Source organism: Lemur catta, chromosome 10, assembly GCF_020740605.2.
Source record: "Lemur catta isolate mLemCat1 chromosome 10, mLemCat1.pri, whole genome shotgun sequence".
Lineage (NCBI taxonomy): Eukaryota > Metazoa > Chordata > Mammalia > Primates > Lemuridae > Lemur > Lemur catta.
In genome coordinates, this window is record NC_059137.1 from 68,313,177 (window position 1) to 68,340,914 (window position 27,738).

Here is a 27,738-nt window from a genome sequence, read left to right on the forward strand (position 1 = left end):
ACAATTTAAAAAATAGTAAAATTAAAAAAGAAGATAACTTTAAAAAATCTCCCTATGATTAATAATTGTTTCCTATTTGTTCTAAAATGTTTTTTTCTATTTGCCTACCAAACACTAAAAGCAAATTCTATTAGTCCATGAAAAAAAATGCCAGAAATAAAAGACATTTCTTTTCAATCTAGATTTGACTGATTCATGTGCTTCAAAGTTTGATGTGGTCATTCCAAGAGTTACATTGCTCTTTGTGTTCAGTTCTGCTTTGGTTTCTGCAGAAGTCTCCTGGCTTCAGCAAGAACTCTCTTTATTGAGATCTATTTGTGCTTTAAATGGTTTCTACCATATTGTCCCAAAATAAAGTGAGACAGTCACTAAAATAGTCATACTTCTTGGCACCACCATGGTTTCACTCTCTTCTTTTCACTTCCTGGCTATCGTTTCTGACCTATTAGATGTTCCAAGTAGATTGGAAATGCACATCAGGGCCAGTGCTGGAGGGTGTTGTATTCCTCAAGTCAATACATTTACATGAATTAAATTCTAACAATAGTGTTTCCTAAAGTGATGCTTTTTTATATTTCATATAAAATGTTTTTCAATATTTCTATCCTGTCATGTACATACTCCACTACACACATACACGTTCACACACAGGAATCCTTAACTGGGGCTGTAAACACAGTTCCTTCTTGCTTTGAAGCTGTTTGAAACAAATCAATGTGAATTAGTTTGTTTAATTAGTCTGGTCTACTGCAGTGAGTTTGACCAGGCACAGATGATCATAACTGACTCATCCTTGACATGCAAAGAGGTGTAAATAATTACATTATAGAAGGGGTAAAAATGCCATTATTGGAATAAAACCCAAATAAATAATTTCAGAGGCCAGCTTTAAAAAGTCTGGGCCCTCAGAGAGACAACTGCCTCCAGTAGGTAATTGCAGCCATAAGAATGTTCTCACTTTAATATTTTCTAAAATATCCATAGTGTTATCTTCTGTGTGATTATGTTGAAACAGTGTTAAAATTCATTTGATGAATCTCAACAGAACTTCCAGGTTCAGAGCTGTGTTGTCTCAAAGTCTAGGGGAAAACAATTTTGCCTTACTTGGTTGATGTCTTTAAAAGGGAGAGTTTAAAATTACTCAGCTCTATAGTAATCTCCTCACTGCTACTCCCACCCCTAGGGGTTTCCCAAAGCTACTCACCAGCTGGTATTGTACGGCCCTGGATCTTGTCAGCCCAGCCTGCACAGTAGCGTAATGTTTTTATGCAGCCTCCTAAATCCATCAGATACGCATTGGAAAATAGTTTTCCACCATTCATTGCTTCCATTGTCTGAAAAACAGATCAAACCCCAAATCTAAAATTCCATAAAAATTTTAGATTGAAAAAAATGTGTAGCCAATATTTTGAATAATCATGTGCTAGAGAATTTTGGAAATAAAAGAAATCTTAAGGCCGGGCACGGTGGCTCACACCTGTAATCCTAGCACCCTGCGAGGTCCAGGTGGGAGAATCGCTCGAGGTCAGGAGTTCGAGACCAGCCTCAGCAAGAGCAAGACCCCATCTCTATTAAAAATAGAAAGAAATGACCTGGACAGCTAAAAATATATATAGAAAAAAAATTAGCCCGGCATGGTGGTACATGCCTGTAGTCCCAGCTACTCGGGAGGCTGAGGCTTAAGCCCAGGAGTTTGAGGTTGCTGTGAGCTAGGCTGATGCCACGGCACTCTAGCCTGGGCAAGAAAGAAATCTTAAGTCATCTTGTATAACTTCCTGTTTTTAAAAAGGAGACCAAAAAAAGAGTTAAATGACTTTCTTGAGGTTACATAGCAAGATCTGGGTTAAAAGGGTTGTGAGATTTTGAGTTGTAACGCCTAGTGCTTTTTTTTAAATCTCATTTTGAATGACTTCCAGCTAAAAAGCTTTCTAGGAATCAGTCACAATTTGATATATACACAGCAGGTGAGAATGGTACCCAGTTTTAGTCAGATCAGAGTTTCAACATGATTTCACTTATTGTGTAATCCAACTCTGTGTGACAATTTAGTGTCAGTGACTATTAATGATGCCTCAATAATCATTTTTAATTTTTGCATTCCATCTGGAAATAAGCAATCTATTCACACAAACTTAAATAACACCTGGATTTTTTATTCATAATTTACTTCAGAATTTTTAATGATGAAACTCCCAGTTTTGCCATTATTATCATAATTATCATTTGAATGGTCAGGCTATAAAGTTCAACATTTTCTAGTCTAGTGCCCTAACCATTATAGGATGATCTATTTCCTCTTTTCCTTCTCTTCTTAAGCAGAACTTTAAAGAGTTCTTTGGGATATATTGTTCTGCTGGGGTGATTACCTGGCAGGAATATCCACATGATAAACTGTTAAAGGTGTCCTGTCTCTGGGTTACACTGTCTACCATCTCAAAATTTAATCTAACACAATTTTTTTATGACTGTACTTTTTCCCCATAAGACCTTATGCTGACAGGCATAAGATGGGATAAATGAGAGAAGCCAAGTTTAAGCAAATTCTGCTTTCTTCCTATAGGACATTTTGGTTAATACAGTTTTATTGCACATAGCTTCTGGTTCCATATTTTTGCATATTTTGAATTATGCTGAATCATCATTTGAGTAATTTTTTTTTTGAGTAACTATAATTCCTAATGTTGATTTTTTTTTTTTAAAGCAGCCTTCTTTGTAACTGCCACTTTAAGATTCTAAAGGTAATAAAAATTTTTTATGGAACTTGATCTTGGTATTGGTTTGTGTTAAACTGGTTTCATTATAATGCCCAACTGAAAAGACAAAAAACAAGGAAATACCCTCCAAGGATATTATGTGCTGACTCTTATAATTGCTAAAATATAAAGAAAAAAACATAATTTTTATAAACACATCCATGATTAGATTTTTTTTCTTTAACCTTTGCCCTTTTCACCTGCCAAGAAAACATCATTTAATTATGACCCTTCTGAACAGACATTTCAGGAAGGGAAAATGTAGCCATTTATTAAATAGCTTGGTGGGCTAAAGAAAAATAAGATTTATTTTAGAGAAATATTTTGGGCACCTTTAACAAATGATGAGTTTTTCACCTAAAAGGGTTCAGTGGCCAAGTACTTTAAGAAACCCAGTATATCCTTCCAGGAGATTCATTCTACATGTGACTTTGTTAAAGGCTTTGAGAAGTTCTAAGGTAAAGGAAATAAATTTCTTTAATTTGGTTTAAAACTTGGGGTTTGCCAACATTTAGACTGTAGAATCTATTATGGGAGCAGAAATTAACATCATCCAGAACTGGAATATAGATTAATATTTGAGAATAAACACAATGGTAAACCGGATGTGGTGGCTCACGCCTATAATCCTAGCACTCTGGGAGGCCGAGGCAGGAAGATTACTTGAACTCAGAAGCTCCAGACTAGCCAGACCTGTCTCTATAAAAAATAGAAAAAAATTAGCCTGGCATGGTGGTGCTCACCAGCAGTCCCAGCTACTTGGGAGGCTGAGGCAGGAGGATTGCTTGAGCCCAGGAGTTTGAGGTTGCAGTGAGCTATGATGACACCACTGCATGCTACCCAGGACAACAGAGCAAGATTGTCTAAAACATACACACACACACACACACACACACACACACACACACACACACACACACTCAATGGTAAATGTCCTATGTAAGAGCTGGGAGATAAAGTCTTTTCATTTTATTAGTAGAGAGCACATAGTGATCACTAAAACCAAAAGAACTTGCCAATTCAAACAATGAATGCTTTTGAGAGCTCTATCTACTTATCCAGTTTGGTGAATACTTACTGCCAACAAGAGACGATCTCTTTCGATTAAATCAGCCAGCTTGTATAATAGTCGTCCCCTCTCTGAAGCATCCATAGTACGCCATGGAGAACCGACCTGAAAAGCCTGTCTTGCAGCCTTCACTGCTTTCTCAACATCCTCCTGTGAGTCAAAGAAAATTTAATTTAGTAGGCTGAACATACTGGATCAGGGAATTCAATGGCAATAACTCAAATAGACTGAAGCTCCTTATAAACACGCTCTGTGTATCAAATGGACTAAAGTCTAGCACACTGTGCACACTTCACTATACCATATTGGAGTTACACTTGCTGAATAATCTTTAGAATGAAGCTCCACACATCTCGCATATGCTTCATTTCCTAGACTATAAATATTATAGTAATAGTTGCTATCATTTGCATGCTTGCCATATCTCAAACAATGTTCTAATAACTTTACACATATCAACTCATTTAATTCACAGTCATCATATAGGACAAACATGTTCCTCATTTTACGGATGAAGAAACTAAAGCAAAGAGAGAGGAGCTTTGCCCAAGATCAATAACTAAAAGTGGCTGAACTGAGTTTATTTATTTATTGTAGACATGAAAGCTTTATTTTACCATCAAAATATACTTTAAAGTAGTTAAAAAACATGACTCTTAAAGAACTAAACTCATGCCACAGATCTTATTTAATTCTAAATGCTTTATATATATGTGTGTGTGTGTATATATATATATTTATTTATTTATTTATTTATTACAGGGGTATAAATGGTTTGGTTACATAAATTGCCTTTGCACTACCCGAGTTAGGTATGAGTTTACCCATCCCATCCTATCCCTTCCCATTTGCTCGACACCCAATAAATGTTACTTCCATATATGCACATAAGTTTTGATCAATTAGTACCAATTTAATGGTGAGTACATGTGGTGTTTGTTTTTCCATTCTTGTGATACTTCACTTAGAATAATGGGCTCCAGCTTCATCCAGGATAACATAAGAGGTAGTTCATCATTTTTTTTATGGCCGAGTAGTACTCCATGATATAAATATCCCACATTTTATTAATCCACTCATGTATTGATGGGCATGTGTGTTGTTTCCCCACCTTTGCAATTGTGAATTGGGCTGCTATAAACATTTGAGTGCAGATGTCTTTTTTATAGAATGAACTGATACTTATCCTGCAGAAATTATTCCACAACATTGAGAAGGAAGGACTCCTCCCCAACACATTTTATGAAGCCAATATCACCTTGATACCAAGGCCATGAAAGGACTCAACCAAAAAAGAAAACTACAGACCAATATCCTTTATGAATATAGATGCAAAAATCCCTAATAAAATCTTAGCAAACCAAATTTTGCTGCTCATCAAAAAAAAAAAAAAAATCCATCATGACCATGTGGGCTACATCCAGAGATGCAGGGATGGTTTGACATATGCAAATCTACAAGTGTAATTCATCACATAAATAGAAGTCAAAAACAAAGACCATATGATCCTCTCAATAGTCACAGAAAAAGCATTTGACAAAATTCAGCACCCTTTTATAAGAATGCTTAAACAAATAGGCATAGACGGGACTTACCTCAAAATGACAAAAGCCATATATGACAAACCCACAACCAACATTATACTGAACAGGGAAAAATTGAAAGCATTCTCGCTTAGAACTGGAACCAGAAAAGGTTACCCTCTATCACTGCTTCTATTCAACATAGTGATAGAAATCCTAGCCAGAGCAATCAGACAAGACAAGGAAATCAAGGGCATCCAAATGGGGGATGAAGAGGTCAAACCACTGTTCTTTGCTGCTGATATGATCTTATTTCTAAAAAACCCCAAAGATTCTGCCAAGAGACTATTGGAATTGATAAATAAATTCAGCAAAGTCTCAGGTTACAAAATCAACATACACAAATCAGTAGCATTCTTATACAACAACAACAGTCAAGCTAAGAACCAAATCAAAGACTCAATACCTTTCACAATAGCAACAAAGAAAATAAGATACTTAAGATCACTACTAGGTATTTTAACTAAGGATCACCTCTACAGGGAGAACAGAGAAACACTGAGAAAGGAAATAGCAGAGGGCATATACAGATGGAAAATCATACCATGCTCATGGGTCAGCAGAATCAACATTGTTAAAATATCTATACTATCCAAAGTGATCTACAGAGTCAATGCAATCTCTATTAAAATACCAACATCATTTTTTTCAGATCTAGAAAAAATAATTTTATGCTTTACATGGAACCAGAGAAGACCCTGTATAGACAAAACAACCTTAAGCAAAAAGAACAAATTAGGAGGCAAAAATTTACCAGACTTCAAGCTATACTAGAAAGCTATAGTAACCAAAAGAGCATGGTTCTGGCACAAGAACAGAGACATAGTCCAATGAAAGAGGATGAGAACCCAGATATAAAACCATCCTCATATTGCCATCTGATCTTTGACAAAGCAGACACAAACATACACTGGGGAAAAGAATCCCTATTTAATAAATGGTGCTGGGAGAATTGGATAGCCACATGTAGAAGACTGAAACAGGATCCACATCTATCACTACTCACTAAAATCAACTCATGATGGATAACAGACTTAAACCTAGGGCATGATACTATTAGAATTCTAGAAGAAAATGTTGGAAAAACTCTTATAGACACCAGGCTAGGAAAAGAATTTATGAAGACCCCATAAGCAATCACAGCAACAATAAATAAATGAGACTTGATCAAATTAAAAAACTTTTGCACAGCCAAGAAAACTATCATTAGAGTGAAAACATAACCTACAGAATGGGAGAAAATATTTGCATGCTATTCATCTGATAAAAGGCTGAATCTATATACAGCACAGGAAAACCACCAAGAAAAAAAATCAAACAACCCCAATAAAAAGTGGCCAAAGGACAGGAATAGAAACATTTCAAAAGAAGACAGACTAACGCCCAACAAACATATGAAAAAATGCTCAATGTCTCTAATCATCAGGGAAATGCAAATTAAAACCACAATGAGATATCACTTAACTCCAGTGAGAATGACTTTTATCAAAAAGTTGCAAAACAACAAATGCTGGCATGGATGCTGAGAGATAGGAAAACTCATACACTGCTGGTAGGACTGCAAACTAATACAACCACTACAGAAAGTAGTACGAAGATACCTCAAAGAACTAAAAGTAGAACTACCAGTTGATCCAACAATCCCACTACTGGGTATTTACACAAAGGAACAAAAATGAACCAAATTTTAAATGGAGCTCATCTCACTGTGGAGCCTTTGCTTGCTCTCACCACACATTACACTCCGTGGGTGACTGGGTTATAGGAATTCTGGGCTAAGCTAAAGATCCAAAGTAGTGAATATCTTCTTTGGTCTCTTTTGATTCTACAGCCTGTCCATTCTCATGAAGGGCCTATTAAAGGGTGAATAAGAAGTTTTCTTTGCTGTTGAAGAGTAAATGTTATAAACATGTGCTCATTCCTTTTGTGCAGAGGGAAAAAGCATAGAGGGTGTGGACTTGGTATATGAAAGGGTCTACAGGGGGCAGCCCCTCATTTCTGATTTGGAAACAAAGAGATCTTTTTAATCACTAAATAGGTAAAGAATTCATTTTCTTATTATTAGTAATGTATTACTTCAAACTACATTCATTTTAGCAAAAGTCAAATAGTAAAGTGATTCCCCACTCAGTCTACCCTCCTTGATTCCCTCTTGAGTTGCCTCCCTGCAAGCTCTTTCTTCTTTCCTGTGTTTTTCTACCCCAGGTATCTCCTCTGGTTCTTTCCTAATCCACCTCAGTAACATTGCCCTGGCCACAGCATGCCCCTGCAGATCTTTGTTCAGACCTCTTTGCTCCACAGAATATACCTACTACAAGAATCACCACCTCTGTCTTTCGTTACTACTTCATAAGTCCTTTTTTTCTCCATCAAATCAGTCACAAGCACTTTAAAGGCACAGATTATGTCAATGTTATTTTATACATAGGACTGGACACTGTATGAAACTATGTATGCTCTATAAATCATGACATCAGAGGCCAGGAGCTTGCAAATTTTTGTAGGAGACATAATTACCTTTGAGAATTGGTGGGGGGAGGGGCTAATTACTGTTTTAAGTTGTCCAAAATTAAGCTAAATCTCAACCAAGAATGACACCTCCCCCTTGGAGAGGCATGGACCTCAAAATAATATTCTCCTCCTTAGGCTGTATTCAAGGTGCCCCAAACTTGTAAGTCTACAAATTAAATAAAATTTTTATGGTATTTATCACTAAACTAAGAAGATCTGGGGTAAGAAGGGTGTTTTAGAAGTGTAATCTGTTCTGATTAAGTGATGGTATCTACTGACTACAAAACAAAGATTCTTTTCCTATAATACCTCACACACTGGTACATCTCACTGTAAAACTTTTGAGAGAATGATGAGTATATACAATAAAATACATGCATTTATTGCTTTCCTTTCCTGAGAAATATGTATACACTGCATATTTGGGGCATTCAGTTAATCACATTGATTGCTTATATTTGGACATTGTCTCATGCCATTTAACTTTTTCTAAGTTAAATTCAGAGAGCAATGTTTAAAAAAAAAAAATTTAAAAAAGCAAGCCGTAAGAATCTGAGATTGCCAGTATGATCTGTGGATAACATGGCCTATAAAATATACGCTGCTTTGTGTTTAAACAGATCTGTGTGACACAGCTTTCGTTTGGGTCTTCTGCTCAGTGTCCTTCCATGAGCCTTAGCCAAATATGGGGCATTATAGGCATCCTGGCCTCCCAAAGGGCTATGGAGAAACTGGCTTCAAGACAAGTAACTCTGCCGTATGGAAAACACATCCCTAGAGAATGCTGCTATAAATAAAGATGTTCTTGTGCTTACGTCTTTTGGATCATGCCCTTCTTTTTCTTATATTTTATATTTATCTTACAGGAGCAGAAATAGAATAATGATAGTTAATATATAGTTTCAGAATAAAACAATACAGATTTGAATTCTGATTTCTCCTTATTAGCTATGTAAGCTTTGAGCTATTTGACTACACATCAATCCATCTAAAGATTTGATAAACACACCACTCTGTAGTATTAGCATCAGGCTGCTAATGACAGAAAAATGAATTAAGGAGATTGCCCTTTTGAAATATTCAATCAAATGGGAGAGACATACAACCAAATCATCACCCCAATACATTATTATAAACTATGAAAAATATTCTGGTGAAATATATTGTGGCAGGACTTCTCTAAGTTTCAGTTTTCTTATCTTTAAAATAGGGACATGGTTATCTCACAGGGTTGTTTTGAAGATTAAATAAAGTAACACTTGGAAACACATTTTCTATATGACAGATGTTAAGTGTTAAGTGATAGCAATTATTATTGTAGTCCTATCAGTCAAAACAACCTTTAACCGTAACTCTTGGTAGTTCTAGTATATTCTAATCTTCCTTTCCATTTTCACTGTCCTGCACTATTTAGGCCCTTCGTATTTCATATTGTCAATAGCCTTCCCAAGTTCATTCTCTTTTCTCCCTGAACTGTCTTGCCTGTTACTCCAGGCTAACCTTCAAGTACTTTTATCTTATCACTTTCTCTTTCAAACATTTACAACTGTTTCCTTTTAACTACATTCTGAAGGCCAAACTCCTCTGCCTGGTTCTCAAGGTCCAACACTGTTGGGCTTCACCTCACCCACTCAAACTTAGTGTTCACATTTTTTCTGCTCTATCTGACCCAACTCCTTCTCACCTTTGCTCCTGTAACTCTCCTTGCCTAGAATGTTCTACCAGTACACCACTTTGCTTTCAAAATCTTACATATTCTTTAACACCCAATTCAAATGTCAATCTACCTAAACCCTTACCAGACTAATCTGGCTTGTTGATAGCTACTAGTCAAGAGCCTGCTAAGTTCCAGGCACAAGGTAAGTCCTTTACAGTCCCACCAGTACTGCTAGAGTTAAGCATCACTGACTTTGGTTTTCAGGTGAGTAGACTATGGCTCAGACATGAAATCCAGCAGGTAGTAGAACCAAAATTTAATCCCATATCTGACTCTAAAATATAGTTCTTATAGTTCTGCAAGGCTGCCCTAATAATGAAATCGTTTCAATATTTACTACTATCTGTATTATAAGCTATGATATTTCTTATTATTCAGGACCTACAATAGGCAATCAATAAATATTTAATAATCTGTTTACCTATCTTATGAACTTTTCATGTTACACTGATTTTACATAAGGATACATCTTCTATGACATTTATATAATAAATCATATTTTAATAGGTTTCATTATATAACAAAAATTTTTACATTATTCAAAACTATTAGGCATCAGAGTTGTTTTCTTTCTTAATTCCCAGACTAGGATTTCTTGGATTCTTATTCCAGGACTCAGATTTTCAGAGATGTAATTTTTGAATTAACCAGAAAACAATTTGGTACATAAACTCAGATTTGCCACTGTTAATAACACTTTTGCTGATGGCATTTAGAACATTCCTTTTTGGGGGAAAGGGCCACAGGCTGAATGTATGAAGACAGTTCGAATGTTGCTGAGGTATCAAATGGCTGCTGAGCACAGTTAAGGGAGAACTGAACCCTTCAGTCACTCCCACATGGTCCATCTCCAGACCAAATTCATTCAGAGATGCAGAAAATAGTCATCAGACCAGTTCTACTTTTACACCTGTCACAGGCACTTACTTTAATGGACATTTACTTTTATCCCCACCAATTATTTGTTAGGTCATGCTTTAGTATTAAAAGCAGTTTTCAGGATTAGTCAATATAACCTAAAAGAGCCACTGAAGTGAAAAGAAAACAGTTCCCACCCACATCTGTGCTTTGCTTTGTAACCTCCATTTGTTCTGGCCCCTCCTCCTGTCTTTATAATACCACTGAAAGGAGGTACATAGCCCATTGTGAGCGCCATTCTACTTCTAAATTAAATCCCTAAAACCTCTTGGCTCATTATCTAAAGAGTCAGTTCCAGAATATCGGGTTTACTGTGACTATGTAATTTGCTTGATTTGTACCTTTCATTAAGCAGTGTTATCAGAGTTTGCTATACATTTGCCAGCAAAATTGTGAGATCAATAATTATTTAAAAACAAAAGTTTTGAATAATTCCAAAAAGAATAGGTGAGTGCTGGTTGGTAAGCAAACAGCAGCTCACCATGAACAGTTTGTATCATAAATAATTGAGTTTCAGGGATCAAATGTCCAGATACCTCAATCAACATCATGGCCTGATGTGAAGCTTTGCTGGATGTTACTGAGTATCCTTGATTGCTTGTCTGAGCAGTACTAACTCCCAACGAGCACCGAGCACGTCAGTGGCAAAGATTTCTAAGGCTTCTAGTGTGACCATCAGCTTTCCCTTACTGCACGTTAGGAAGAAGGTAAATCCTGCAAACTGTGCCAAGAAAAGTCCTCAGACTACCTGACAAGGTTTCAACTGGAACTTTCAGGAGCAGAGATTTGTTTTACTGATAAAACTAATCCCTGTGGCAAAGCTAAATGTTCAAGGCTCCAGAACTAAAACATCAAAAATATTTTTCCATTTGCTAATTGCAAACTGCAAACAGATCTTTTGCCGTCTCCCTCCTGAGTGGCATTTATATGTATGGAGAGAGAGAGTAGGCAGCTGTCACGGGTTCACTCTGTCCTCACCTTGCCCTTCATTGCTTTTCTCCCCTCTGCTGGCTTGCTAGAGCCACTCAAGCAAGTAAAGGGACATTTGAGGTAAAGGAGTGTTTAAGTCTCTGATAAGGGGTATTCAGTCCTTTTTGTTGAAATATGAAGAATAAAATTTTTCCTTATTTCTGAGAATGCGTCATAGGACACAGGCTTCCAGGTCTCCTATAGACCATGCCAGGGATGGTCAATATTTCTCACCCAAGTTTAGTCTTGCGACATTTCAGAGAGGTACACAGTGACTGCCACAGCACAGCTTCTAACTCATTAACTTTCTTACCTGCCAAACTCCATGCCCCCTATTAAATGTTAATGCTTGAGAGGAGATACAATTACAGTTCAACACTTTAGTTCAGTGGTTTTCAAAATGTATTCCCCTACCTCCACCCCAACCAACAATATCAGAATCACCTGAGATGCAAATTCTCAGGCCCCACTCTAGAATTATTGAGACAAACTCTGGGGGTGGGTGGGACTCAGCGATTTGCATTTTGCAAGCCTTTCAGGACTTTCTGATGCAGGCTTAATTTTGAGAATCACTGCCTTCATCAATAATCAGGTTAGATTCCTCAGGGGAGGTGTGAGGTGTATATGGCAGTTCAAAGCTTGACGGAAGAGAGTATTTCATTACTGCATCACCTATAGTGTACCAGAAACCAAGCATATAAATATGAGATATACTGTTGATCTCTACAAGAAGCATATTGTCTCAGACAAATTAACAAAAAGCTGTATAATACACAAGTGTTATAAAACAGGCAAATGGTCCACAATGGCACAGAAGAGGGCAATTCTACCCAGGAAGGTCAGAGAAGGCTTTAAGGAAGTATAAAACCCCATAGAGACTGAGAATTTATTATGTACTTGGCACCGTTGAAGAGCTTTGTATATTTTATTTAACTCCCTAAGTATTTCCAATCTCCTCATCTTACAGAAAAAGGAGCAGAAATCCAAACTGGATTAGTACAAATGTGGAATCTCCGTGCTCTTACTACAGATGGCCACTTGAACTAGGTCCTGAGGGCTGCGCTGTGGACATGCACACAGGCAGTGAGCAGCAAGCCATGTGTGGAGAGAGACACTGTGCATGGTGAAGGTGAAGTTCTTAGGTTGGTGGGGTGGCCTGGGACAGGGGCCAGGAACAAGGTTGAGTAATATTATAAAGGATCTTTGTGTGTTGACTTTTGCCCAGAGACAGTGAGAAGCAGAAGGAAAAATGCGTGTACTGGGGAACTCTTTGGTCTACACAGAAAGGGAAATCGGAAAGCAGGTGATATGTACCTGCATCCTCTTCTGTTTCTGCTGCTCAAATTGTTGACCCCTGTGGCTAAACTCTGCACTCCTGCCCCTATCAAATGGGTCTCCCTTGTTCTGATAATACTGCAACCTGAATTCAGGGCTACCCCAAATCCAGAAGGGCCCACTGGTGTCCACTGTTTTCTTGGAATAGGTCTGTCTGTGTGGCTCAGGACCTTGAGGTTTGTGATCTCCCTGACTGGAGCTAAGGTAACAAAAGGACGGACACTTGGACCCACGTATGCGCTGCAAGTTAATCGAAATGCAGTGTCCCGAATGCTGTTATCCTTGGGTTTTGCTGACTTCATCTCCCAGAGGTCTTGTCCCGCTGCAAAACAACATACCTCTCTATCTCATGTTACAGAGATTTAAAGCTTGGTAATGTCTGGACAACTAAAGAACAGACAAATTATTTCAGATTAGACTTAGCAACACAGAGACTTTTTTAGGTATGTGTTCAGATAAAAATTCTGAAGGCTTTTACTCTCCCTCACACCCTAGGTTGTTTAATATTACCCAACCTTATATTCACAATAATCACAAGGTAAAGCGGTAGCCTTGGTGGTCATAGGCTAGGGGGTCAGAAAGACAACATTTCAATGCTCATTTCTTATTAGCAATGTGACCCTGAATAAATAACTTAGCCTTTTGATTCTGTCATTTCATCATTATTTGTAAAAATGACTAAAAATGGTGCCTTCTCTATAGGGTTGCTGCAAGTATTAAAACGGCATTTAGAATTTGAAAATATTATCACTAAACAAAAGTTGGTTTTTGTTGTTACTATGATTAGCTTGAGAATAACAATACTTTTGTTATTCAATTTAAGTCATTTTAAAATTCCATTTGAAAGGTATTAATACTAATTCGATGATTTTTAATAAAATAACTTGGTAATATATTGTTATATAAGTTCTACGTTAACATTTTAGTTTCACTAGCCACTTAAAATGAAAAATGTTAATGTGAATAAAGGATTTCTCTTCTTTTCAAACCTATGATTAATCCCTTCTTAGGCAGCCTGTATAATAAATCTAGACACTATTTCAATTGACAATCAAGCAAGAAAAAATTGTATGAAAACCTCACCAAGACACTCAGAAGCACAGGCTCATCGTCATTGTGACATGACTACCGAGTGTCTTTATGTACCAAGAACTTAGAAAATTTCCCCAGACTGCCCCAGAAGCCGTATTTTCATGACACATCTTGAATTTGCAATGGAGTTTGTGAGTTCAGAATAGCAAGAAACCAGGAAATCTGGCATAAAAATGGAATTAGTGTTTAAAAACTCACCTTATCTCCTTCTTCTACCTGGCAGATTATCTCCTCAGTTGCAGGATTAAAGACAGGAAATTTCTTGCCACTCACGGAATTATACCATTCATTGTTTATGAAGATCTGTAGGGATGGAGACAAAGTAGGTAAAAAGGTATTTGAAAATTTTTATAAACTTAAAGCATTACACAATGCCTAAATGATGCATATCCCTTCACTCCTCAAAAGTTTTTGGCTGTTTAAAACATCTGATGTGCTCACATGTGCACGCATGCTAAAATAAAGTACATAGTGCTTTTAAGTTTTACGAAGATATGCACTCATTTCAACCCTAGAAAATGTAGCCCGGAGAAAACAATCTAGAGAAGAATGCTTTTACCTGAAATAGCCGTGCATTAGAGGCAAGAGTGGAGGCTTTAGTGGGCTTGATTTTGTAAAACATTGCTTCTGTTTTCCACTTCAATTTCTCAACATCCTCATTTTGGGCTACTGGTGATTTGGTATCATAAGCGACTATTTTCTAATCCTTTTTATTTTACTGTTTTAAAGCTAGTAAAATAATTTGCCTAAGTAAATGATTTTAAAAGACATTTTCTCAGAAAAAAATAAATGACATGATTTCACTGGCTTTTTAAAAGCATAGGAGTTTCATCCTCTTTTTCAAAAGATTTCCTGATAACTTATTTGTCCTCAAATGACATCAGGTACTAGATTTCTTAGTGATATCTAAGATATGCATCCAAAAAAAGAGAAAACTCTAGTAATATGCAATTTTGTTCTATGTGTACTGTAATAGAAATATTAAAAAGCATCAGTATGTCATTAACTTTTACATCACTGAATTTGCATTTCATTAAGCAGCCAGCTTTGATATCTCCTTCACTTTTCAGTGGAGAAAAATATTTGACAACATCAAATTAATAAATACCCCTTTTGTGATAAATCTATGTTCTGTTTCTGACAAAAGCTAGTATTTGTCTCTTTCACCCCTGTATTTCTTGAGTATTTCATTTTTTCCTATTCATTATTTAACGTATAAAAATAAAGTACAAAATACATACATAATATGTAATCATAACTATAGTATTGGATGTTATAATTTTCTGTTGCATTTATGACACAATGAATTAGTTTATTTAATTTAGAATCACAGGTAGCTGATACATGAAGTTTTAAAAGGGTGACATACGCAACGGGTTTATAATATGTATCTTAATTCTGACACTCCTCCTTACTTGATATTTAAAGATAAATCATTGATAGCTCAACCCTGAGGGTGAATGTATTGAAGTACTCTGTCCAAGTTTTAATAAGTTGCTATGATAAATGTAAATTAGTTATTAAAAATTTTTCATTGATCGTTACTGAGATTATACATTGCTAGATCAGTTACTTATATTGTGTATATTTGACATAAACACTGTGTTTATGAGTGTTGAAATCAACGTATGAGTGTTCACCCACTTAGATATTCTATCATGTAGTGTCAATGACATGGCTTAATGTTCTGTCAGATTAATAAAATATATTACTATGTATCCCTAAATGCTTAAGTATTATTAATTAATTCTATTTTCTGTGATTTAAAAGATTATTTATACCAAAATATTTCCCTGGTCTCCTATGCATTGTGAAATTTGTCCCTTTTTAAATAGTCATTTTTACATGTCTGCCTTCCCTTCTAGGCTGTAGGCTCCATAAGGTCAAGGACTGTGTTTGTTTAGTTTTCTGGTTTATAATCAGTGTCCAACACAATTCCAGCCATCAAGTGACTTTAGCCTCATTAAACAGCTCTTAAGTATAATTGAATCAAATAACCTACAATCCGTCGGCTACCCATAGCTATGACCCATAGCATTCTGCACATGAGTACACTGTGATACTTGTGATTTGCTATCAAATGGGGAGGAGGAGAAGCCTCCTTGCTTGCCTGTTCAGACAAAAACAATTATCCATATAACAAAGCAGCAGCGTCCTATATATTTGGAGGAGTTCAAAAGAATTGTAGTCTAGCCTGGAATTGACATGAAAGAGACGTGGGCATGCATAAAGGAAGGGGGAAGGAGTCTGAAGCAGTTCGGATGGAGAGACCAGAGGTGCAAAGATACATTTTTGGGGGTATGAGAAAGATGGAAGTATCAAGAAAATCCTTTTCTCTGATAGAAAAATTGAATACAGATGAAGGTCATAAAATTAATCATATTACCCCTTGAGAAAAACATTGGCTTCTTAGTTCAAAATTGCAAGAAACATAAATTCAGATTTAAGTGCTGATTTAAATGTCTCTTAGAGTGAACCAGCACTTTAGCAATCAGAAACACATTTTACAGACTCCCATAGTTACTCTTAAAGAGTATTTTCTTTTATTCATCCTTAGCCCTTGCTGCTTATTATTTTCTTTCCAGGGGATGACTGGGAAAGACCTTAATCAATTTGTCCCAAATTCAGCTCACTGTCATCTCTAGCTTTATGCTGCTCCCACCCCAAACTGAAATTCTAAGGTTTGCTCATGCAAGTCTCATTCTCTCTCTCTCACACACAGTCCCTTTTGTGTCAGTTTGTTCTATGCTATTATAAAAAACCTTTCCCTGTTCTCCCTGCCACCTACCTCTGCCTAATTAAGTTTAATTTTCACCTTGTTATCATAATCTCCCTGAGCCAACCCAGTTTAGATTTTGTCTGCACCCCTCCCCTCCTTAGAACACTGGTGATTCTCCATTGTCAAACTCCTCAGCATGGCACTCAAGGAGGTTAGTGATTTTGCCCCAATATGCTATTCCAACTTTTTGTCCTACCAGTCCCTCAGTTTACCCTTTATTTCAGATTCATTCTACTGCCTCAAACACCATGCCGTTCTTCGCTCCACACCTTTCCTCATGCTGTCCTTCACACTGGAGTTGCACTATTTCCTTCTGCTTACCCTTCAAACTCCAGCTTAACATGTCATCTCCTCATGAAGATTTCACCAGTTGCTCCAACTGGATTTAACCTCTTTTTTTTTGTTATCCAACACATGTTAGTGCCCTACTATTAAATTCCATATTATGTTCTGCTTTTTGTTAATGTTAGATAGCTATATCTCAGGGCATGAAATTCGAAATGAAAAACTAAAGACATTATAGTACTTGCCTCAGATTTTTTAATGGGCCTTTCAAAACTTGTATTAGATTTACTCCCACTTGCTAGTCCTATCTTCTCTCTGCCCTGAAGGTTGTATTACCTCCTCAGACTTTGTATCTCTAAATTAAGAGAACACAATATCATTCGGTCAGAGATATACCCAGAATTCCACTCTTCTACAGTATGATTTCATTAAAAAATAAAATAAAAACAACATACAGAATTGATTACATTCTGTTAGGCCTGTGCTGAAACTTTCCAGCTCTTGCCTGAGTTTCTTATCTTTCGGTCTGTGATAATTTGTGGTTTCAAGTTCTCAACATACTCTCAATACATTAGAGCTTATTTCATGCTACATAATCTCTTTTGGTGAAAGACTCATTACAATATGTATGTACCATCTAGTTTCATCATCAAAATCTTATGTCTAAACTGTACATAAAACTCCCCCCTCAGATTAAAGTCAATGAATGTTTTGTAAATGAGCATTAACCTAAAGTCAAAACACAAGTTTATCTGGCAGCCTGAAGGCAACAGAAGAGATCAACTGTAGCAGATCCCAAATTACCAGAAACTGCCTGTATTATTTTTTTAACATTTAATATAAGAGCACATGGTAGACCCAACCTTTGTTTGAACTTGTGCTTACATTTATATAACCCTGGCTAGTCACTTTTGTTTCATCAGAAAAGTGTCTGTGAAATAATGAGTAAATACTTGAGACACACTCTGGATGGTACTGTGGGAAAATGTGAGATGAGTTAGCCATGACCACTGCTCTCCAGGGTTCTATAATCTTGGAGGAGAGTGTATTTATACCAAGATCAGCCAGTAAAGAATTAAATGCTGTGGAGAAAAGTGGCCAAAGCAGTGGTTTAGACAATAAATGGTATAGAGGGAGGCAGGCTGGAAGAGCGCACCCTTGAAGGACCGGATTGGATTGGTGGAAAGAAAAACAATGAGCAAAGGAGGGAACAACCTTGGCAAGTTCTGTAGCACAGTAAAGAGATCAGCTCCTAACAGAACAGAGAGTTCCAGCAAAAGAAAGTTATAGATAACGTCTGACAGTGAAAATAATGTGCATTTGTGGTGGAGCTTGATCCCCAGAGTGAGAAGTTTGTATTCTATTCTGGATATTAGGGAATGACTGCATGAAATGGATGTTTTATGAATACTGATTTTAAAGTACCCAAAATTGACTTGAAGTAGAGCAACCAGAGTCCAGGAGATCACCCCAGAGACTACTTTAATAATCCAATCTTGGAGTCATAAGATTTTAGAGTAGAGTGGTGCAATAGTACAGTTTGCAAATTATGAATTGTATACATTCTCCTACAGAGGCCTTTCAGCATAAAAAAAGAACTGAGCATAGATCTTGTGATGATCTAGATTGGTAGAAATTACATTGCACTTTTCTTCCCCTTAGGTATGGAGAATTTATTGTTAAGAACTACATTAATTATCTTGTTTTTTCTGTCTTAACTTTATTAGTTTTACATTTGGCATTTGCCTTCTAGCTATGTTACCAAATGTTTTTGTATACTCACCCTTCCTGTAGGTATATCTAAAGGTTATGTGGAGAAAGTCTAGGCTAATGAATGTTTGTTACAATAATTATAAAATCTTTTAGGCCTGTTAAAATATTCTAACATGACAACAACCTCATTTTCCATTTGTTGTGTGCCTTTAGCAAGTGTAGGGAAAAGGAGTGATATCATAAAAGTAAAATATTCTTGGGTCCTATTTAACCATTATATTAACTATATTCTAATTATGAATTTTGGACTCGGGATACTTTTGAATAATATATACGTACGGTAGATATCAAATTTAGGTTCCCACTACTGATTGGAAATTATAGATGCCTATGCATACTCTTGGACTTCAAGTGCTTTTTATATGGGGAATCAATGGGATTGTTGAGGCAACTTAAAAATTGATCTTTACTCTTTCAATTTTAGATATGTCAGGTTTTAAGACATGCATCATATTACCTTTGATACATAAGTGACTGTTTCCTGGATGCAGTTTTGTTTCCAAAAATAAGCCATAATTTTGAAAAAAACAATTGCCTTTCCAGAGTAAAAACTATTATGTCTTAAGGCACTTGGTATAATGCTACAATTCTAAATAAGTAAGCACTTTCCTCAAAATATGTCTGGCTTGGATCAAACTGGATTTGACTAACAAGCAAAGTAAAGACCTAATAGCCTTATCTGTTGATATGAGATTTTGAAGCCTGTCGGCTAAAGGGGAGAGCCCCTGACTCCCTCCAAACCTGAGATTTCCAAATCTGAGAGCCTGAGTCACAGAATCGGGAGCGATGCGTAGTGTCAACGTGCAGGGAGTGACGTGTGTTGTGTGAACCTTTTCTCAGCCTTAGGAACCTTAAAAATGTTCCAAAGGCAGTGGAGAATGAGGGGGAGAAAGAACAAGACGGGGGATGAATAACTATGGACGGAGACTGAACAAAATCAGGTGGATGTTAAACATTTAAAAGAATCAATGCTGGATCTCCAGCAACCGTCTTCAACTCAAACCCTGAGGCAGCAAAGCAAAATGTTGAGACTCAAAGTTGAAAAATGTAAAAGGAAATGAAGGAGGAAATAACAGATGAGAGGAAAATGTTTTAACTGCAGTCAAAGGAATGAAAACAAAACGAGACACTGACCAAAACAAAAATAGGAGAAATAAAATTTTCCTTTCATTTCTGTTTTATATTAGGGTCTGACATAGTAACGTGCGTATATGCTCTTTTTTCTTGTTTGAAAAACCCCTTGGCCTTTTCAATTCAGAAAGAGGAAAAAAAAAAAAGATGCCACAGCATGTCTTGAACCACACTGGTACCATGACCTACAGATGATAAAAATACTTGTCAACAACTTCTGTATATCATACATATCCTGTATCAAAGAGCTAAGATGTAAAAGCACTAGATAGTTCTGCATGTATTTAACAGTTGCAAGACCCAATAATACAATTACTTGCATGTAAGTCCTCTTCCTTCTAAAGAAAGTGCCAAACATAGAGCACAATTCAGTTTGTTATTTATAATCCTTTGACTTCTAAAAAAGTATTAGGAGAGCAGTGGAAATACATAATGAGACCAGGGGAGGGAGCAGTTTAGGCAAAATTTTGAGAGATGTGATATTTGTGCAAATTCACAGTGAACAAATTTCTATTAGCAATTCCAACATTGTAATAAATCAACTAGCAATACTATAATACTAGAAAACCAAGTATTAGCAATATTTTACATCCCTTGGAAGTAATGCTTCTAAGTTTGTGAAGACTTTTGATACCTACATCCACCCACACACATAAGCACACTCAAAACGTATCAGTGTCATGAAAACCAGGTTTATTCAAATATTTACTTTTCTGTTTTATTAAATTTTAATTGTTTAATTATGAAGCAATACTTTCTCAAATTCTTTTGAGCATGGCTCTACGTTGCCACTTACATTTGGTAAATGTGTAACCTATCCCCTGGCCGTAATTATAATAGCATCATGATAACCTAACCCAACCTGCCACCACCATCCCAAACCAGATAACTGCTGTTTTGAGACCCCTGTAACTCCATTTGATCAACACCTGTATTTCCATGAGATTTCTTTCATGCTCATGCATACCATACTATCCTGTGGACTCTCCACGCCATTTCAGAGGTATTACCTTAACTTTGGGTTGCTCTTCAAATAAGCTGTTTTTCATACTTAAGGGTGTTTCTTATCCAGCTCCTTTATGCTGGCAAATACATAGTGACAAATTCAATAGGTAAAGTCCAAGTTAAAAAAAAAATCACGTGAAAACTTGTAGTAGTGGAAGTCCTTATTAAACGGGGATAATACCTTCTTCTTAGGACATGTGTGCCTTACTTTAAATGTTTTATTGATTAGATTTTTCTTAGACAGGTGCCAGAGACAAAACAATTTGCCAAGACAGCAGTCCTCAGAGATGAGCTAAGATGTTGCGTTCTGAATTAATGATTATCTCCCAGGAGTAAAACTCAATGGTTGGTTCTGTTATTGTATTGGCTTATGGCCATGATCTGGTTCCTGCTGGGCTCTGGCACTTTCTGAAGGGGAAGGTAAGTGGTTCTGGCCTGGCCGGGTGGGAGCAAGTGTCCAGGAGAAGCAGGAACCCAGATCCTGGGATATCTGGAAGGTCGTTGCTGCACCTCAAGTTGTGAGGCTGACCCAAGATTTTAGATGTTGGTGCTGATCAACAGGTCACACTTTGAGTAGCATCAGCAAACCCTGAAAGACTGATTGATAGCAGTGCAGAAGCTCAGACCTCAGCCCAGGTCTATTCTCTCAACAGGAGTAAGGAATGAATGATACCAATGCAGTAATAGGTGGGAAGACCGTTGTTAGAGACAACTAGGACATGGGGACAGTACCATCTTTTCTTAGGATATGTGTTATTTAAGTTTGTTGTTGATTAGGTTTTCTGGAGTGAGATTTGAGTACCACTGTTTTTAGTGTTTAGAGGAAAAACATCGTATCTGAAATGAAAAAATGCAGAATCTAGTTGTTTTTGCACCTTGAGAGCTTTGTGACATTGAACAAGTCAATTACGGTCTCTGAGCTCAGGATCCTCAGCTTTAAAATGGGACTCAGGCAACATCTTTTCTAGCTCCTTCCCAGTAGTTATGAGCCTCAAGTGAGAAAAATATATGAAATTAGTTTTTAACTGTGATAAGCGATACAAATATAAATGCCACTTTCATTGGGAACTGAATAATCTTAGAATCCTGAGTCATCTTGGGAAGGAGAGTTAAAGAGAAAAGGGACGGAGTAGTTAATAAGTGCCCGGCACTTTCCACCATTACCTCACTTAATTCTCACAGCCACTTTCCAAGGTGATCATTATTGTTCCCAGTTCACAGGTGGAGGAACTAAAGCTCAAGGAGATTAGAAGCGTGGTCAAGGTAATATCGTTAAATATATACGAAAGCTGAAATTGAAGCCAGGTTTATCTAGTGAAACCATTGCATCTTCAAATCATTCAGCTATTTGTTTAACTGCTTCCAAGCCCAAAGCAAACAAAATACTGCCTCAGTCAGAAGGGAGTTAAAAGATTTCCCAAGTGAAAGCCGTGCTGCAGCAGAGTCAGCTTTGCTTGAACCTAAGTTGGGTCCTGTTTTAAGCACTCCTCAGCGCTTTCCGTCAAATAAAATCCGGCAGCCGAACTGGCCCCAGCCTGTATTCTAGTCTCATCTCATCCATTCTCTCCCAACTCACTTTATTCCAGCCAGATTAGTCTTTGGTCATTTCTTTGAACGTAATAAGCTCTTGTCCGCAAGGTCTTTGCACCTCTAGATCTTTGTTCTTCCCCACTCTGCCTGGCCACCTCATTCTCTGCATCCCTCAGACTTACCTTTAATGTCCCTTCCTTAAAGGTCCCATCCTAACAACCTCATCAAAACTAAGCTCTTCCCTCATATTCTCTCAGCTTTCAGTTTTCTTCCTTTAAGCTTTTATCCTGCTATCTGATGAAAGTGCTCTCTTGCTTGCTTGTTTTCTGCCCCAGGGTACCGCACACACCTTCCAGGGATATAAGCTTCATGAGACGAGAATCATATCGCCCTTCTTGTATCACAAGACATAGCACAGAGCAGTCATTCAATGATTTGTTTAATAAAGAGAAGGAGAAAATGGGAGAAAGTGAAAGAAAAACAGAGAAATGAGTGAATAGTGGGGTCACGGAGGGGGAGGGTATTTGGAAATGCATGTGGCCTGAAATGGTTTGTTGTAAGAATTTAAAAAGAGATAATGGTGAAAAAAAGAAAACCACTTCAAATTGTACCCAGCGTCTAGTATTCAATGATTCATAACGCTTTTCTATGAAAAAATGTACCTTTAATACCCCAATTACCCTGATTTGATTAATTCACATTATATGCCTATGTCAAAACTTCACATGTACCCTATAAAGATATGCAACTATTATGTACCCATAATAATTAAAAATTAAAAAGTATATGTTTAACCCACAAGGGTTAAACAAACCAGAAATCCAGGAAAGCAATCTCCTACTCTGACCAAAAGTTGCTCCACTGGAGTTGAAGAAAAGTAGTTCACACAGAAATTTCATACCTGTGTCTAAGTCTTCTCTGCCTCACAGCCTCTCCCAGTCCGAACCCCACATTTGCAATCAACTCAGAAAACCTGTTTCCTTCCAATCTTCCCTATTGTTCTCTTTTTCTAAATTGTCTGCAAACTTTCTCCTGTTGGCCTAGGATGAGCTGAGCAGCAGCTGGAGCAGCCCATGGGAAAGCCTCTCCGGTAGTCAGGACAAAGGAGGACAAGCCAGGATTCCGGCAACTAGATGTCCCAAAGTAGTGGCATTGACCTTAGACAAGTCACTTGTTAGTGTGATGGCTCAGACTGCCAACCGTCTAGCTTTGTCACTTACTAGCTGTATAACTTTAGGTAAGTCATTAGCCACTCTGTTCCTAAGTTCCCTCGTCTGTGAAAAAGGAACAGTGACTCCTCACAGGGTTATTGTGAGGATTGAATAAAGTCGTTGTAAAGAACTTACACTGGAAGAGCAAACACAATGAATTTTAGGCATGATTATTTCCTCTGTGTGTGTTTGTGCATATAGAATGTCATTAGCTGATGAAGATCTTTTATAGAGTGAGCAAACAATTGTTTAATGAGTTTAATAATTAAGTGAAACATTTTGGGGTTTAAATCCTGTCTGAGAAAGCTTGTCTTCTTGAATTTCCTATGTCTTTTTTTCTTTTTTAAAGACTAAACCACAGCATTGTGAAGGGAGCATGGAAAACAAAGTTACCAAACCCTGTAAGAGAAAACTCTTGATCCCTGAAATCCTGGATAAACCCTCAGAACTTGCTCCAGTGCAACTTTTGTCTGGTGGGACATGACTGTGCAAGACAGAGTGACAGCAAAACCAAGAGAAGAAAATGAGATGAGAGCAACACTTGTGGGAAACAGGTCTAGGAAAGGTTGGGTAAAAGAAAAAAAATCTGGAAAAACTGGAAAGTATTCAGAAAAATAAATAGGACTAGGATCACTAACATTAATCAATCACTTCCCATGTGCCAGGCACTATTTCAAGTGCTTTATGTGCATTAAATTCATGTAATACTTTCATCTACCGCAGGAAATGGGTGCCTTTGTAATCCCCATTGTATACACAAGGAAACCGAGGCACAGAGAGGTAATGCAGTTGGCCCAAGAATCACATAACTTTAAAGCAGCTCTTCATTGAAAGGCTCAATAAAATGGATGGGCTGGCAGACGTGGGATTCAGTTAGAATTGGAAAGGAGAATAGGAGGGTAGGGATGGGAACCGAGTTCATGTGAATTTATAACAATGTTTGAGGTTTTAAATTCTAAAAGCTTTTGTATCATTTTAGAAAGTATCTCTTAAACTCTGATCTCTCTTTAATCTACTCCAACAAAGAAATAATCAGACTATGCTAGAAAATAAGTCATAGGAAGATACGCGTCAATGAATTCTTTTGTTTGAGTGAAAGGCAGCCTCAGGCTTAAGAGTATATAGCTTTTCTACCACAGTTGTAATAATTTTTTGTTACTCAACCCTGCTGGTATCTTCCCTTTGCCTTGCCCCAGTGACCGGTAGATTGCTAGCAATAATAGAGAACAATTTTAGGAAGAAAGAAAGAATACAGGAGTTTAGGGGCTGGTCACAGAACGTAATTTCTCAGACACTATAAAATTCTTGCTTCCTTGGTTTGCAACCAGGAAATGTACTTAATAACCATCATTTTTCTAACTCCTCTTACAAGTGAAAATCCAATACAATTCTCCAGTAGGACATACACACACACACAAAGCAAAGGTATTTGAAAAAGCTCACCCATTTAGATTTAATTACATACATAACTGGTGTCCTACCAAGTGTGAAAATGTTGTAACCAATAAATCAAACAAAAAATGCTATCTGAGCAGAACCAGTATACATAGAAGATGCATGAGAAATCAAAATTTACTGACTTGCATTGGGTACTTTTTACCTAGAGAAGTTCTTAAACAGAGCAAATGACTGCTCTTTGAATCTTGCCTTCTTCTGTACACTTAGGTCAGTCACTTTCCCTAGAGGGTGTTCTTGTGCAAGGACTTCAAGGAGAAAAGGAGGATTCAATCTTAAAATCATCTCTGTGTTAAGGGACCACTGAATCTTTGCTTGTATGTTAGATTTTAAGGACCATCTCATTTGTCTAGTACTGTTACTTACATGCTTAATTAATAACTACTAAGTGAAGCTTAATTCAGAAAGATTATTTCACATTAGAGCTTCCTTGAAATACAAGGAAGACTTGCAAACTGCTGAAAAGCCAAAGGGGTTGGGGGAGAGGGACATCCAGACTCCCCAAATATCTTCCCAGGTAGTGTCATAAAAATACATTCCTTTTAATAATAGTAATAGGATACTCTAAGCATTGCCAGCAATTTTGAGCTTCAGGAAATGTATTTTCAAATGTACCTACTTCGAATTGAAATTTCTTGTGAATGACAAGCTTGGAATACAAAAGTGAGAGAGACTGGAGTCTTGGGATCTTCTGGGCATACCTTTGCCAAATGCAAATTGTTTGAGGGTATGGATTCACCACATTTTATGTTCTCATTTGTATTGAAATTAAATGGAAAACATTTTCCCCTTTAATAAGACCTTGTGGAAATAATACCTCAATACACTTCATAGCTTCTGGTCAACCGTGTTAAAGGCACAATCTGATCTCTGTTGACACTTTCCTAAGGAAAAGAGCCAATAAACTGAACAACTTCCTCATGTGTTGTGCATATGAAAATGAAAATGCAACAGACTTAGGACTGCAAAACCATTCATAGTTAGATATAAGGAAATAAATATGAAAGACCAGGAACTTTTTGCTTTGTCATTAAATTATAAGGCTCTTTGTTTTTCATTGGTTAATTCGGAAAGCAAAATGGCTCTCCCCCCGAGTTGCAGTAGTTCATTTCTTACTTTACTTTCTAAATCACACCATAAAGATCATTTTAAGTGATCAGATTGGTTAGACTGTGTTTTGCTTGTTTATTTTGTCTGTTTCAGAGTTCTAGGCTTTGACAGAGAAGCAGGCATTTAGAGGGGAACAGCAGGAAACAGGCAAGGTTCAGAGATAGTCTCAGAATGACTCAAGCAGAATCCACGTCCTCCTTCTCCCTAGCTGCAGATTGTGAAGTCTGGACCTGCCTCCTGCTCTCATTTCTCTAAATATTTATCAGTTAACAATTACACATCTGCCCCAGTGGCAACAAACTTGGGTGAAGAAATAAATAAGAATGCTTTCTTTCTCCAAATATGCAAAATAATGTATATCCATTTGAAGTTTTTTGAAACAGGAGCTTTCTCATCTAATTATCAGACTTGAGTCCTCCTGTGTAAACATTTTATTAAGCATATGGAAAAGTGATGTTATTTCAGTATGCTCTGTTTCTCCTTTTTTGTTTTCTGTAATTGCCACTTGTCTGGCTCTTTCCAGTAAGTTTTTCTAATGAGTATATGCTTCTCTTATCATTCGTGCCCATTATACTAAAGTTAATAGAACTGCTTAGTAAAGTCCGCTGATTCTTGGAACAAGAACCATTCACATGAAAGAGAATTCCTTTCACTTGCAAAACATTTAAGAAATAAATTTATGAAAGACTGATGTGATTTAGAGTTCACTATTTGATCAGGACACTAAACCCAGACCTGCATTTTGCAAGCCTTTTATTTTTATTTTTATATTTGCAAAGGACTCTTTACACAAGTTTACTTAAATTGACCTTTCATGCTTTAAATGAATGTAGTTTTTACAAAACCAAGTCAAAGCAGCAAATACAAATTGTACTAACCTTAGTATATTGAATCTTCAAATTGGCGAGGGGAACAGGTAAGTCTGGCTTGCCTGAGGACGACATTTCTGGTTCAGCTCGTGGAACACAGGTGACAGGCAATTTGGTTCTGATAGAGCACTTGGCTTTATTTGTTCCTTTTTATCTGCAAGGGCTAAAGTTTATTTGCATACTGGGATGTGATTGGATGAACAAACTCAGAGCAAAAAAAGAAAACTACACTACTTATTTGTAGCACCTAGGGCAGGAAGCCTTTGACTTTAACCTTAAATCCTTAAGAAACCAGCTCTCCGGCATTGAAGTTGCATCTGGAGACACTGCACTATTTGCAGATGAATTAATTTACAAAGCCGAAAGCTGTGATGAGAGTATGCAGCACAGCTGCTCTGGCCACTAAGTCCAGTTATTATTTTTTTGACTTTTCATGCTTTGTATGCTACTATGTAACTTTCTCTGACGGACTTAAGAGAATTTGAGGATTGAAAAAGTCTTAAAGGGCATTTGTTCTCAGTAGAAGCTGATGAGGAGAGAACCCTGGCCAGGGGTCTTCAGGACAAGGCTGTCAGGAAAACAGTCCATCTTCCAGAAAAATCAGAGTGCTGCTTGGGAAAGAAAGGCTCTCTAGCTAGACTCT

The 27,738-nt window shown here is 37.1% G+C and overlaps 1 protein-coding gene across 1 annotated transcript in view; it reads right to left on the minus strand.

Annotated features, from left to right (window-relative positions):
* The window catches only part of LOC123646038 (aldehyde dehydrogenase 1A1), a 52,511-nt gene extending 25,208 nt beyond the window's left edge, over positions 1-27,303 (minus strand). Inside the window, exons 1-4 of the mRNA XM_045562662.1 lie at positions 27,105-27,303; positions 14,146-14,250; positions 3,832-3,972; positions 1,205-1,334 (exon numbers count right to left, since the gene is read on the minus strand). Of these exons, the coding sequence (XP_045418618.1) occupies positions 1,205-1,334; positions 3,832-3,972; positions 14,146-14,250; positions 27,105-27,170 (442 nt within the window). The 5' untranslated portion in view covers positions 27,171-27,303. The remainder of the gene's footprint in view (positions 1-1,204; positions 1,335-3,831; positions 3,973-14,145; positions 14,251-27,104) is intronic.
* Between the last annotated feature and the right edge of the window lie 435 nt (positions 27,304-27,738).